The sequence below is a fragment of the Salvelinus alpinus genome, chromosome 10 (assembly GCF_045679555.1).
Source record: "Salvelinus alpinus chromosome 10, SLU_Salpinus.1, whole genome shotgun sequence".
Lineage (NCBI taxonomy): Eukaryota > Metazoa > Chordata > Actinopteri > Salmoniformes > Salmonidae > Salvelinus > Salvelinus alpinus.
The window spans coordinates 31,825,142-31,839,915 of record NC_092095.1 but is presented as its reverse complement, the minus strand read 5'-3'; the positions used below and the strand labels follow the sequence as shown (position 1 = coordinate 31,839,915).

Genomic DNA, 14,774 nt, shown 5'->3' with positions numbered 1-14,774 from the left:
ACGGTTTGCTAATTCAATTATGCGTGAAGAGCACAGATCAATGAGAGGGATGGATTCCCCTCATAGTGCTATCTTGAAGTAGTCACGTGAGTTGGGAGTGGAGTGGAGGCATTTGGATAAGCAGATGCTTAGTTCTATTGAGAAGTCACAGGCAGAACCCAGCCTGAGCTTAAAATACTTCCATTACTGCACATTATGTCACACACTGTCCAAAAAACCTGACACACACACTTCACACTGGCGGGTCACATTCTACACCTCGAGTGAAAATCCTTGTTGACACTCCCTGTGCTGGCTGGGAGAGTCCTGTCTCGTCGCTGGCAAACTCTGTGGTGCTAAACACAGAATAAACAGTGTTGAAAAGCAAATTAGAGTGGAATCAACACAACAGATAGACGTGATACTCCGACTGACAGCAACTATTAGAATCGAATCAGAGTCACTGTAGATGTCCTCAACTTTCACATAGATGAATGGAAATTGTCTCTCCCCCTCTTCGTTGAAAGCCTGTGTGCAAATTTTCACAGACACTCAGTGTAGACTGGGGCATAGCCTACTTACAGGCATTGGGGAAATAGTGCCAACACAGCAAAATGGGACGGAAACTGCATGCAAGTGGTCAACAACATTGCAAAAATAAAACGTAGCCTTTGAGCCGGTCAGCATAGCATACCAAGAGAATGTATTGATCATGCCAAAACAATGACAATTTATATACACTAAACTGGACTCGTAGCAGAAGACTCCCTTAGAAAGAGAAACACTGGCCATGTGTCATACTGAGACGGCAAACAGAGGTTTCCATATTTTCAGTACTTGTGTTGAGAATACTAGACCTAGGCCTCTTTGGAATGTAACTAGTCACACGAAATCACAGAAAAAGTCAGTGGATAAAAACTAGTAGTAACTAACAGACATACAAACAAACAAACAAACAAACAGTACAGTGAGACAGTAGTAGTAGACTAGTAGTAAATCGTGCCCAGAGAGCAGTAGTAACCTCTCTCTGCTGGCCACTGCACTGTCAGTGTCACAGGGGGAACCTTTGTCAGCACTCTGCTCAGATCCTCCTGGAAATAACGGACTTTTCTTTTCCTTCCTCTCCATGTCGGCCTGCAGCAAGGGGCAACAAAATAAGTCCTTATGAAAGACCAGTGTGTCCCCAAGAGACGACGAGTCGAACCCTTCTTTAACGGAAAGATGAAATCACGGAGAACTGTATCATACAAACTTCCTAGGCAACGTATATGATGGGTGTTCTTCCCTCTTGACTCACCACTGACACAGCCTATAGCAAACCAGACAGGAGCTAGCTGACTAATCCTAAAGTTAGTCATCAATCTTCCTCTGAAAGAGAACCAGTGCTAGAGCCATCTTAAACCAAAAGAAACCGTTCTGAATCAGAGCACATGATTTTTTATGCATCAAACCCTTCTACCTAATTAATTTAATCCAGCCCAGATGGATGGATTTTTATAATAGCGATGGGCATCGATGTGACCACGTGACCTGCACTCCTCTCAACTCAAAGGCCATGCAGTTTAATTCTGTTACCGTGATGAGGGGTATTAAGAGAACGCCCAGATTCCAGGATGTGGTCATGTGATGGCCCTACCCAGCTCTTCCTGTGGCTCAATTGCTGCAGAGTTATAAACCACCTCGGACCAGGAAGAACTATAGAGAAAAGTAGTTGGACTTTTGGTTCTGAAGAGAATTGTTCCTTAGCTTGCCAATGGATGGTATACACACACACACAAGACAGAGCTGCAAAAGGATTGTACGGACACCTCACAGTCGGAGGGGGGGGGGGTTTACACGACCTGTGAGGCCGCATATGGTTTCCAAGCAGTGAGTGAACAGTGCTGACTACGCAAAGCCTTTCTGAACATTGGGTGACTGTGTAACCTGCTCTCATGTGACTGCGCAATAACACTAAATCATTGAAGTTCTGCACAAGATTAAGATACCTGTGGCAGTTAACACAGAATTATGAAATAGTAATGGGAATAAAAAGAGTCAAATCTTACATCTTTGAATCGTATTTGTCTGAAAGGAACAGTTGTCACGCCAGGAGCCTGGTGTAACACAGATTTAAATGCAAATATTCTGAAATCTGCATTTTAAAAAATCTGCGCATTTTCCCACCAGAGATGTGTTCACATCAAATGTAGTTGTTGCGGATAAAACGTTGTGTGTGATGATGTAGTGCATAGAAAAATTACTTGAGGTTAAAATCCCATGTATCAAATAAAATAAACGAGTTATGGATTTCCATCGCATTTTCATCTCGGATGTTTTTGTCAAAAACAAAATTGCGTTATATAGTGAATGTGCCCACTCTGGTCTTGGCACGTGTGCTCTAGCAAACAACTGGCAGATACAGTGCGGGTAGGCTACCTACATGATGAGATTATTATAGACAAAAGAGCGAGATCATTTGTATTTGTCAAACGGCAGCCAACCATCGATCATCATGTCACCAGAAAAGACCCATTACCGTGGACAGCACTTTCAACACCCTGTGAAGTTCATCATAATCTGTAGCCTAATAAACTGCATGCTTTCCCCAAGTCGTAGTGGGAGGACCACACAATATTTTTTTATTTATCCCCATTAGCTGTTGCAAAAGCAGCAGCTACTCTTCCTGGGGTCCACAATATTGGTGTTCACAATATTGGAGTCACGCAATATCATTTACTTCGATATGACGGTTATTATATCAATATTTGCTCATAAAAGTGTTTCCCCTGCCATTTATTGCATTATACATTTTACCGACACAAAAATATTCTTTGTCTAGCATATTTTGTTTTGTCGACATTTGGAAAGTTTACCAGAAAATGTGCTATTTCCATCAAGCTTGTACAAAAAGGTTGTATGGAAACCTGGCTAGTGACAGCTAATATAATAGCACTCTGCTACTGAGAAAGAAATGTCTAACTTCACACACTTGAGGTTTGATAATTCTGTGCCTCAACATTTCCACTAGTGTTCTTAAAATGTTATAAGTTGGTAATATTGCTGCAACTGATAACTTTAGGGAAAGGGGTCTTGTGATCTTTTTATCGTTACATAGCGTCCATGCAATCAATGACTAGGGCAATTCCCTGGTATCAGAATGATACAGATTTCTCACATTAAAATGTATGTATAAAAACAAAAAACATTGAAGGTTAAACAAAGCATACAACTCTATGCAAAAGGACTACTTTTAACAATGTCCACTGAACATTTTAGAAAAACAGATTTAGAACAATGCAGATGCAAAGTTTGGTAACCGAATGACGGTTTGTGGAAATTGTTAAAAGTAGTCCTTGTGCATAGAGTTGTATGGTTTGTTTAACTTTGCAATGATTGGTTTTTGTTTGACATACATTTTAAAGTGAAGAATCTTAGTCTCAGCATCATTCTGTTAGCGTGGAATTGCCCCCCTAGGCCTTATGGATCTCAGCCTTTGTAGTGGACATTAGTCTTATTATGTGTCTGATTGAGCACTGATAGTGCTGGTAAAAATCAATAATAAGGCTACTTCCAAAACTTCAATCTCGGTTAATGGGTGGATGGAGTTGCCTAGATTACCTTCATTCGGTCTACAACAAATTTGATCGACAGATTAGTCCCCACATTTGTTACCACCACTAACTTAGGAAGTAAAATCACCTACACATACTAATAACACAGCAGAATAATGAGCATTGTTCCTGGAATTGCTTTCCATAAATAAAGTTACATTATTTAATGTAGCTGTAGGGGCACAAGAAATCCTATTGAATGCATGACAACCACAACACAGCGCAGTCAGCCTGAGGATGTAGATGCTGCTTTCAAATTCACAGTATGACTGCAAAATACATTTCTCGGTAAGCATTTCGTTGGTCGGTGTATACCATGTGTCCTGTACATACGACTAATAAAACTTGAAAATGTATTTCACAGTACATATCACACAGGGTCATGACCAAAACAATGCTCTTCGAAAACCACTCTATAGGTTGACAAGTAACTTCCGTTAGAAAAACTAACTAGGTATATGTTTTCGCAGACACAATGAAAGATAATGTATATATGGGTTTCTACAATTCTATAAAATAACTGCCGACTCACTTTGATCACACCCTGTTTGGCAGCCGCTGTGTATCTGGCTCTGCTTGGGTAGCAAGCTAGCGGCTAGTAGGGCCACATTCAAGTGCAGCTCGAGCGGGCCAAGTTGGGAGGAGTCTCTAGACCGAGTAAAGACGAGTCGAAATGGCCATTCCCGTGATGAACATTGTAAATATCATGACAATAAGCGAAACCTAGAAGTGTCACAGTGTTTTATTTTATTATCAACACACTTTAACTGGCTGTGTTTTTTCGCAAAAGGGGGAAGCTAGCAAGCTGCCTAGTTAGCTAGGTAAGCCTAGCTAGCTAGCTTAGCAAGGGCTATGTCTATGGAGCTCAAAAATGAAGGAAAGGAGTTGTGCATTGTGGCAATCGCAGATGAAATTACCTGTATGTTCGCTACCAGATGCGATTATTTTCCGACCCTGAACCCCCACCCTCCAATGTGCGAGGCTGTTGTGTTTCTGTTTTCCCAATCCGATGCTGTAGCTGCTTAATTGCGCTATCTTCACTCGGGGCTCAGGACGCTGCCATATTCCTGATAGCCGAAAGTGCGGAAAGCGCACGCGCGAAATCTGTCGGTCATGAGTGTCTGATTGGTTTGTCAGGAAGTAGCGCGTTCTGTGCCTGATTTCTTTATTTGTATTTTTATTATTTACAACAAATCAATACAAAAAAATAAATGACGAACACAACTATATATAAAGAATATTACACAAGGACCTTATTTACAATGACGGCCTACTCCGGCCATACTCCTCCCCTAACCCGGATGACGCTGGGCCAATTGTGCGCCGCGCTATGGGACTCCCGATCACAGCCCGGGATCGAACCAGGATCTGTAGTGACGCCTCTAGCGCTGCGATGCAGTGCCTTAGATCGCTGCGCGCACATTTATAATTCTAACAGCTTTTTTGTTGACAGATATTGTTGACAAATATAGTTCAATTTCTTTTTCCAATGTAATGAAATGTGGTGTTTTGTTTGTAAATGTACATTTGTGAATATGAAATTTGTCCAGAAGCGTTCTAAGCTTAAAAGTTCATGTCTATGCTTCTAAGAAGAAGTTGCCTATAAGCGCAGATCTATGATCAGTATCATATCAAAGAGACTCAGTCTTGGGTATTGAGAGCAACAAATGCATAGATGCCCTTAGATCAGCCAATAATCAGTGAACCCAGAGAATTAGCAGAGGAATATAAAATGGGATAAGAAAGATGCCTTCCAAAATAAACAGCTGCGTAAATGTTGCTCTCTACCACAGATTATTCATAATATTGACCAGATACTCAAGTAGCCGCTCTAAATGGAAGGCAGTCGGGACGAGGCAAGATCAGGTGGGATCCTTCTAACCAATAAGAGGACAGATACGCGTGTGAACAACAGGCAGAACTCCGATATAGTGTTTTTTTCTTCTCAAAGTTGCCGGGATGTCACGTGTCCTACTTATTGCAGTACGGTCGTAACAACCTAAGCATTACGAAACGTCTATTCGATCAAATAACCCACACGTTGCAAATAATCCAGAAAATGTTTAGCTAACCAAATTCGACACTCATTGACCTCCATACAAAACTCCCTGCTTGATGAGCAAAAACAAAACAAAAAAACGCCACCTGCTGGAGAAGCCCAGTTATTCCTCTCGCTTCGCCTCTTCCTCTGTCTCTTCCCACCAGAGGTTATCTACACATTAATTACAATTACATAATTATTATTAATAATAATTAGATCCTGTACATTTCGATACAGTCACTCCCTGTCATGGTTATCTCACAACTTATGAGGAGGATCAGTATACATTCAGGCAAAGATTGTTTTTGTTATTTCTGAAGGGGAACAAAACACAAAATAGGCAAATAAATAATACATGATTAGAGATAGAATGAAACTATATACTTTAGTGCAAATAAAGGCAGCTTTATAGTTGTTTTGTTTTTGTTCTCTTCTGAAAAAGAGTTGTGTAAACCTTGAACTGGTGCAAAATTATCGAAGTCTGGCCCACTACAGTGAACATTCATGGAACTGTAACATTCCGTTAATTAAGAGAGTAGTAGCGCCCACTATAGACAACATCCTGACCTTTCTGCAGAAAGCAGGGAACGGCAGGATCATGTCTATTTTCACCTGACATAACCTATAGGTTAGGGTTGATGGCTTCTACTTGCCAACAGTGGTGTAAAGTACTTAAGTAAAAATACTTTAAAGTACTACTTAATTCGTTTTTGGGGGGTATCTGCACTTTACTATTTACATTTTTTACAACTTTTGCTTTTACTTCACTACATTCCTAAAGAAAATTATGTACTTTTTACTCCACACATTTTCTCTGACACCCAAAAGTACTCTTACATTTTGACAGGAAAATGGTCCAATTCACGCACTTATCAAGAAAACATCCCTGGTCATCCATACTGCCTCTGATCTGGTGGACTCACTAAACACACATGGTTCGTTTGTAAATTATGTCTGAGTGTTGGAGTGTGCCCCTGGCTATCCGTAAACGAAGAAAAAAAATAAGAAAATGGTGCTTAATATAAGGAATTTGAAATTATTTATACTTTTACTTTTGATACTTAAGTATATTTGAGCAATTACATTTACTTTTAATACTTAAGTATATTTAAAACAAAATACTTTTAAACATTTACTCAAGTAGAATTTTACTGGGTGACTTTCACTTGTGTCATTTTCTATTAAGGTATTTTAACTTTTCCTCAAGTATGACAATTGGGTACTTTTCCACCACCGAATGCAAATGAGTAGGCTATTTAAGATCTAACTGTATCTATTATCTCAAAATGTCATACAAATATTTAATAAAGTAGTTGAACCTTCCACCACCTCCCTCTTCTATTTAGAAAACACTCTTATCCAGAGCAACTAGGGGTAAGTGCCTTGCTCAAGGGCACATCAATCGACTTTTCACCTAGTCACCTCGGGGATTTGAACCAGCAACCTTTCAGTTACTTGCCCCATGTTCTTAACCGCTAGGTTACCTAACACCCATTACAGTGCACTTTGGTAGAGACCACATTTGACTTAGATATGGCGCATCACAAGAACATTCTCAACAAATGTGCACTCCCCCTTTCCAGAGTAGATAAAATAAAACAAAAGAAGAAGCTAAGTTGAATGTAACAATAAAATTACATTTGTCTGGTTTTGACCTCAGCTTGTAGGTCACAGTCACCAATAGCCTTGTCTAACAAAATAGAAACTAACAAAGTTTCTAGAAATGTGGGATATTTCTGTCTCATGTGACTCAGACAGTGAACTGACTGCACCCAATCAGTGTACAGTTGATCTGTAGCTCTCTAGATGTTGTTCTCTAAACAATACAACACAATGTAGGAGTGTCTTGCCAGCCAGTTCCACAAACCGAGACTATTGATTTTAGTGACACCTGGGTCCCTGCCTGGCATAAAGTGTAAGAACTCACCGCGCTTGAATGTAGATGGGAAACATCTTGGCCTCTGTGACTGAGTGGCAGAGTGATGTTGAGAGTGGGACAGGGACACGGAGTGGTCACGTTATGGAGCATCTGATTCAAGGGCCTACCAACCATGTGCTGCCCATTAGCTAAATTGAATTATAGATAGACACAAGAGGAAAAGGGAGCATTTGGCTTCCCTACAATCCTGCAAAACAAACCATACATTGATATCTACAGGCTTCAGAGAAAGGAGGCAAAAAGGGAGGCCGAATGAACATTTAGTAACTTTTTATTTGGTTCACATTTCATTGCTTAGACACAAAGAAACTGATCAAGTGAAAGATACACTGCTACCTGGATCAGCCTCCAACTCATCAGATTACACTAGCCTGAATCCTCAGCATCCATTGCATTACTATCTGGTCAAAACACCTGTCCCTCATCTCTACACCTCCTCCTCCTGAGTTTTCCTCCTGTGGTGCAGCTGCAGTTCCCCTCTTGGTCAGCGGGGGGTAGATATGAGCTGGTAACGGCGCGGCATGTTACCGAAGCTGCTAGACTCTGGGCTGAGGTCGATGCTGTCAGGTCCTCCAGGGCAGGAGAAGGAGAAACGCTGCAGCAGAGACACCAGGAAAAGAAAGATCTCCATACGAGCCAGAGATTCCCCCACACAGGCACGCTTACCTGCAGAGAACGCCAAGAAAGCAGGGTTCTTCTGGAAGTTTCCGCTCATATCTAGGAAGTGATTGGGGTTGAAGGTTGTTGGCGTGGCCCAGTGGTCCTTGTCTCGCAGAACAGAGTGCAGCATGGGAAGGATCACGGTGCCCTGAGGGATAGTGTACCCTCTGAATGAGATATTCTTGGTAGCGTAGTGTGGGAGGTTGAGCGGGACGAGGTCCAGGAATCGATGCACCTCGTGGATGACAGCGTCTGTGAAGGGGAGAGACTTCCTGTCCTCCACTCGAGGGACGCGGTGTCGACCAATCACTGTGTCGATCTCCTGCTGCACGTGCTCCTGTATGTCAGGGTATTTGATGAGAAGCACGAGGGCATATCTGATAGTGGTGCTGGTGGTCTCTGTTCCTGCCAGGAAGAGGTTTAACACTGTGGACACCAGGTTCTCATAATGGAACTCAGAGGAGGACACATCCTTCTCCTGGTTGAGTCTGGTGAGGAAACAGTCTATGAAGTCTCTAGGGATGCCTGGGTCTATGGTCTCCTGGTGCTTGTGGATCTTCTTCATCACAAAGCTTCTCACCTCGTCCACCTGGCTGAACATGACATGCTGCCGACCAGGCAGGCGTTCCATCAGCCAGGGGAAGATGTTGTAGAGCTGTCCCCAGGCGGTGCTTCCAAAGCGCAGTAAGTTCGTGAGGATGTTGAGCAAGCGCAAGAATTTGTCGTCCTCGTAGCCGAAGCGCTGGCCGAACACCAGGGAGCAGATGACGTTGGACACGGTTCGACTCAGGAAGGGCTGGGGGTCAAAGGGCATGGCTTTAGTGCCGTCCAGACTGTCTATGAGGTATTGGCTCTCCTCCTGTATCCACTCCTCCATCCTCTTACGGCCCATCCCAAAGTCTCTTAGCGTGGTCAGAGTGAAACGACGCAGCTGGCGCCAACGCTCCCCGTTACTGATGACCAGGCCATATCCCTTGGTAGCTCGGACCAGGAAGGGGATGGGAGCTCGTCCTGTGAAGTCCTCAGCCTGGTCCACCAGAGCCTCCTTGACCGCCTCGTACCCCACCAGCACCACGGCCCGCTGGGGCCCCAGATACACTGTCATCACTGGCCCATAAACACCACTCCACTTGACAAAGCTCTTGTAGGGGGCCTGTTTGTCCATCTGAAGCAGGTTGCCTATCAGCGGCAGGCCGCGTGGTCCGGGAGGTAGACGGACGTGTCTCTTCCTCCTCAGCATGAACAACCACAGTAGAACCAACAGCAGGCCTCCCAACATCACTGTACTACATATCTCCATTACTCCGGCCTGCAAAACAAACAACGTCTCTTGTTCTTATTGTTATTTTTCTTTCTTCTTCTTTTTTTAACCCACCTCTCTTTAGTGTTTACCTTCTCTCTGTGCAACAGTGGCTGTCTATCTATGTTGCCTGCCTGACTGTTTGTGTGTGTGTGTGTGTGTGTGTGTGTGTGTGTGTGTGTGTGTGTGTGTGTGTGTGTGTGTGTGTGTGTGTGTGTGTGTGTGTGTGTGTGTGTGTGTGTGTGTGTGTGTGTGTGTGTGTGTGTGTGTGTGTGTGGCAAATGTTTGCTGAGATAAGGGGTTGTGTTGATAATTCTCTGGGACAGAGTTGAACAACAGATCAGTGATTGGCTGCTGACATTACGTTAATGCACCTTGCACCCATATAAACAAAGCAAATTAAAACCCAAAGAGTGGAAAGGACTGATATCTTATACTATGTCCGTCGAGGTTTAAAACAAAAATTACGAAATACAAACAAGACAATGACAAGACAACCATAAAAACTGAGGAAGATGTACACGACAATGCTCAAAAAGACAAGCGCAAACACAAACAATAGGCCTACTATATAATTACTATATAAGCAATGCCATGTGATCTATCAATTATAAATAAAGCAGACATGGAACCTTTTGCCTTTATAGTAACGTGCATTAATTCTAATTCATATTATTCATAACAATTTTGTGGACTTTCTCAATAATAGGCTTACTGAGCTTCCAGAACACTCCCTATTGCTCAGAATCACTTTCTGGTTTGTAGTCAACTTTCAAAGATAAATTGGTGCCTAACAAATTGTAAACAGGTTGTGCTTTAGAGATAATATTTTATCTTGCAGAAATATTGTGTTATAAACTGAGGGAATATGGACTTTGAGGTCACCCAAGATCATTTGTGGGTTAATATGTAGTTTGATGGAATAATGGGAAAGCCACTCTTGAACCTTTAAGAAAAATAGACCCACTGTCAGACAGTACCAAAAAATATGCATTAGGCCTATGTCCTCTTCTTCATTACAGAACCTGCATTTTGACTTTGTTGACAGAATTTTGTGGGAACTCTTGTGGGAACTCACATACTGTATGTGGGAACTCTTGAAGGAGTTCCCACATATGCTGAGCACTTGTTGGCTGCTTTTCCTTCACTCTGCGGTCCGACTCATCCCAAACCATCTCAATTGGGTTGAGGTCTGGTGATTGTGTCATCTGATGCAGAACTCCATCACGCTCCTTCTTGGTCAAATAGCCCTTACACAGCCTGGAGGTGTGTTGGGTCATTGTCCTGTGAAAAACTAATTATAGTCCCACTAAGCGCAAACCAGATGGTATGGCGTATCGCTGCAGAATGCTGTGGTAGCCATGCTGGTTAAGTGTGCCTTGAATTCTAAATAAATCACTGACAGGGTCACCAGCAAAGCACCCCCACACCATCACACCTCCTCCTCCATGCTTCACGGTGGGAACCACACATGCGGAGATCATCCATTCACCTACTCTGCGTCTCACAAAGACACGGCGGTTGGAACCAACAATTGCATATTTGGACTCATCAGACCAAAGGACAGATTTTCACCAGTATAATGTCCATTGCTCGTGTTTCTTGGCACAAGCAAGTCTCTTCTTCTTATTAGTGTCCTTTAGTAATGGTTTCTTTGCAGCAATTCGACCATGAAGGCCTGATTCACGCAGTCTCCTCTAAACAGTTGATGTTGAGATACTGTATGTCTGTTACTTGAACTCTGTGAAGCATTTATTTGGGCTGCAATTTCTGAGGCTGGTAACTAATGAACTTATCCTCTGCAGCAGAGGTAAGTCTGGGTCTTCCTTTCCTGTGGCGGTCCTCATGAGAGTCTGTTTCATCATAGCGATTTATGGTTTTTACGACTGCACTTGAAGAAACATTCAAAGTTCTTAACATTTTCCGCATTGACAGACCTTCATGTCTTAAAGTAATGGACTGTTGTTTCTCTTTGCTTATTTGAGCTGTTCTTGCCTCATGAAGCTGGTTGAGAGAATGCCAAGAGTGTGCAAAGCTGTCAAGGCAAAGGGTGGCTACTTTGAAGAATCCCAAATATATTTTGATTTATAAAAAATAAAAAAAGGTTACTACATGATTCCATATGTGTTATTTCATAGTTGTGATGTCTTCACTATTATTCTATAACGGAGAAAATAGTAAAAATTAAGAAAAACCCTTGAATGAGTAATGTTCAAACTTTTGACTGGTACTGTATATATATTATGTAAGCTGCACTGCAATTCAGTTTTACTGTAAACTGCCAAAGTGCTCCGTTTTGGCACATGTATTTGTGTAAATAAAACCTAGCTATCTAATATGCAAAGATCTGAATGTAAGGTGATTTCCCATTCCTTAAGGGCCACAATAATAGCGATGATGACCCTGTGGGTGTAAACTCTGTAGAATGGCCCATTTTAGTGATGAGGCACTGAATAAGGTATTGGTGTTGTACAGCAGAGTGTGGGAGGAGGGGAAACTACCAGGCAGCTGGCGGTAGTGGTACCAATCTGGAAGCCAGGGAAGGACCGTACGAGGCCAACAAGCTATCAGCCAATAGCTTTAACATGACATGTATGTAAGATTATTGAACATATGATTACGGAGAGGCTAACTTACTTCCTGGAGCGCAGGGGGCTAGTATCGCCACATCAGAGTGGGTTCAGAAAGGGGAGGGGAACTATTGACCCAGTGCTTTGCTTAGAAGCAGAGGTCAGGAAGGCTCAGGTGAACAAGGAGACTGTTGTAGCTGTCTTTTTTGATGTGGAGAAGCCATATGATATGATTTGGAAGGAGGGGTTGCTAATCAAGTTTGATATTATGGGGGTAGGAGGAAGAACGTACAACTGGATAATGGACTTCCTGTTTGGAAGGTCTATCCAGGTGAGGGTGGGGAAGTCTCTATCAGGCAGCTAGCTACCTGGTGGATAACGGTACACCGCAGGGGAGCGTGATTAGTCCTCTGTTGTTCTCCATCATGATCAATGATGTTTACTCTCAGGTATGGCCGGATATTGGGAGGTCGTTATTTGCAGATGATGGGGCCTTATGGAATAGGGAAAGAAATGTGCCTTACATAGTCAGGAAGATAAAGGAAGCAATTGATGAGGTAGAGCGGTGGGCATTAATGTGGGGATTCAGGTTTTCTGTAGAGAAAACTCAGACAGTGTTCTTAACTAGGAGGAAGGTGGGAGATGAGGTACACTTGAGGTCATATGGTAGAAACTTGGATAAGGTGGGGGCCTTCAGGTTCCTTGGGGGGTACTTTGACACGAGGCTGACCTGGGCAGAACACATTGAGAGAGTGGTGGGAAAGGGTAAGAAGGTGCTAAATGTGATGCGCTGTCTGACAGGGAAGAGTGGGGGGCTGGGCGTACCTCACTGAGGACCATGTATGTTTTAGTTAATTTTTTTAGGGGTTGGATCAGCTTTAATATTGCAAATAGATTGTGGCTTCTATCAATGTAATTGTCTGCGTGATTTCCAATCCCCCAGATATGTATTTTTGAAATATATACAGTATATTAGGACCAGGTGTAACAGCCATCATTGCATGAAGAAGTGAACCAAAGCGCAGCGTGGTAAGTGTTCATGATTTATTCATAAAACTTAACACTGAATAACAAAAACAACAAACAAAACCAAAACAGTTCTGTCTGGTGCAGACACAAAACAGAAAACAACTACCCACAAAACACAGGTGGGAAAAGGCTACCTAAGTATGGTTCTCAATCAGAGACAACGATAGACAGCTGCCTCTGATTGAGAACCACACCCGGCCAAACACACAGAAATAGAAAACATAGAACACAAAACATAGAATGCCCACCCCAACTCACGCCCTGACCAAAACAAAATAGAGACATTAAAAGGATCTCTAAGGTCAGGGCATGACACCAGGTATGTTGCATTGATCTGATCTGTAACAGACTATGGCAGTATAGCGTATGGTTCAGCAGCCCAAACCTCATCAATATGTAGTGGGGCGTTTCGGACCACCCCAGTGTCTGCACTACAGGTGGAGATGGGTATATGCCATTTTAGATTTGGAGACGACAGCTGGAGATGAATTGATTGGGTCATCCTACAGGGACATGGGGTGTCTCATCCTGCGAAAGGGATTTTAAAGACATGAGCATAGGGAGGGTGTTGATCCATCTGATCGGTTTAAGAGACATCTGGACACTGTGCATCAGGATTTTGTGGCCATTTACACAGATGGTTCAAAAGATCCAAGGACAGGACGTACTGGGTCAGCATTTGTAGTGCAGGAATGTGGGGTGGCAGTCAGGAAACGTGTTACAGATCATCTGGTTGTATTTATGGCGGAGCTGAGAGCTATACGGTTGGCCTTGCAGTGGGTGGAGGAAGTCAAGCCAGACAGAGTAGTTACACTATATATATATGCAAAAGTATGTGGACACCCCTTCAAATTAGTGGATTCGGCTATTTCAGTCACACCTGTTGCTGGCACATAGTCATGCAATCTCCATAGACAAACATTTGCAGTAGAATGGTCTTACTCAGTTACTTTCAACGTGGCACCACCTTTCCAACAAGTCAGTTTGTCAAATTTCTGCCCTGCCCCGGTCAACTGTAAGTGCTGTTATTGTGAAGTGGAAACATCTAGGAGCAACATCGGCTCAGCCGCAAAGTGGTAGGCCACACAATTTCACAGAACAGGGTTGCAGGGTGCTGAAGCTTGTAGTGCGTACAAATCGTCTGCCCTCAGTTGCAATACTCATTACTCGTGTTCCAACCTGCCTCTGGAAGCAACGTCAGCACAAGAACTGTTTGTCGGGAGCTTCATGAAATGGGTTTCCATGGCCGAGCAGCCACATACAAGCCTAAGATCACCAATGCGTAATGCCAAGCGACAGCTGGAGTGGTGTAAAGCCCGCTGCTATTGGACTCTTGAGCAGTGGAAACGGGTTCTCTGGAGTGATGAATCAAGGTTCACCATCTGGGAGTCCGATGGACGAATCTGGGTTTGGTGGATGCCAGGAAAACGCTCCCTGCCCCAATGCATAGTACCAACTGTAAAGTTTGGTGGAGGAAAAATAATGGTCTGGGGCTGTTTTTCATGGTTCGGTCTAGGCTCCTTAGTTCCAGTGAAGGGAAATCTTAATGCTACAGCATACAATGACATTCTAGATTATTCTGTGCTTCCAACATTGTGGCAACAGTTTGGGGAAGGCCATTCCCTGTTTCAGCATGAAAATGCCCCTGTGCACAAAGGGAGGT

At 43.0% G+C, this 14,774-nt stretch overlaps 2 protein-coding genes across 8 annotated transcripts in view; both read right to left on the bottom strand.

The window, feature by feature from the left end:
* Nucleotides 1–4,668, bottom strand: part of LOC139531918 (dnaJ homolog subfamily C member 13-like) — a 52,170-nt gene extending 47,502 nt beyond the window's left edge. For 4 of the 7 annotated variants that reach the window (XM_071328889.1, XM_071328890.1, XM_071328891.1 and 1 more), the window contains exon 1: nucleotides 1,001–1,146. In XM_071328889.1, the coding sequence (XP_071184990.1) occupies nucleotides 1,001–1,107 (107 nt within the window). In that variant the 5' untranslated portion in view covers nucleotides 1,108–1,146. Of the gene's footprint in view, nucleotides 1–1,000; nucleotides 1,168–4,104; nucleotides 4,207–4,489 lie in introns of those variants that run through there. The other 3 variants (XR_011666455.1, XM_071328893.1, XM_071328895.1) reach the window with 3 other exon arrangements.
* A 3,137-nt stretch (nucleotides 4,669–7,805) lies between these two features.
* On the bottom strand, nucleotides 7,806–9,666 carry LOC139531904 (cytochrome P450 2F3-like). The gene has a single exon (XM_071328851.1). It carries the CDS (start codon nucleotides 9,510–9,512, stop codon nucleotides 8,037–8,039), a length of 1,476 nt encoding a protein of 491 aa, XP_071184952.1. The 5' UTR covers nucleotides 9,513–9,666; the 3' UTR covers nucleotides 7,806–8,036.
* Between the last annotated feature and the right edge of the window lie 5,108 nt (nucleotides 9,667–14,774).

Bases quoted from the DNA above. Each gene is read 5' to 3' on its own strand.
- LOC139531904 (XM_071328851.1), bottom strand. From the start codon at position 9,512: ATGGAGATATGTAGTACAGTGATGTTGGGAGGCCTGCTGTTGGTTCTA.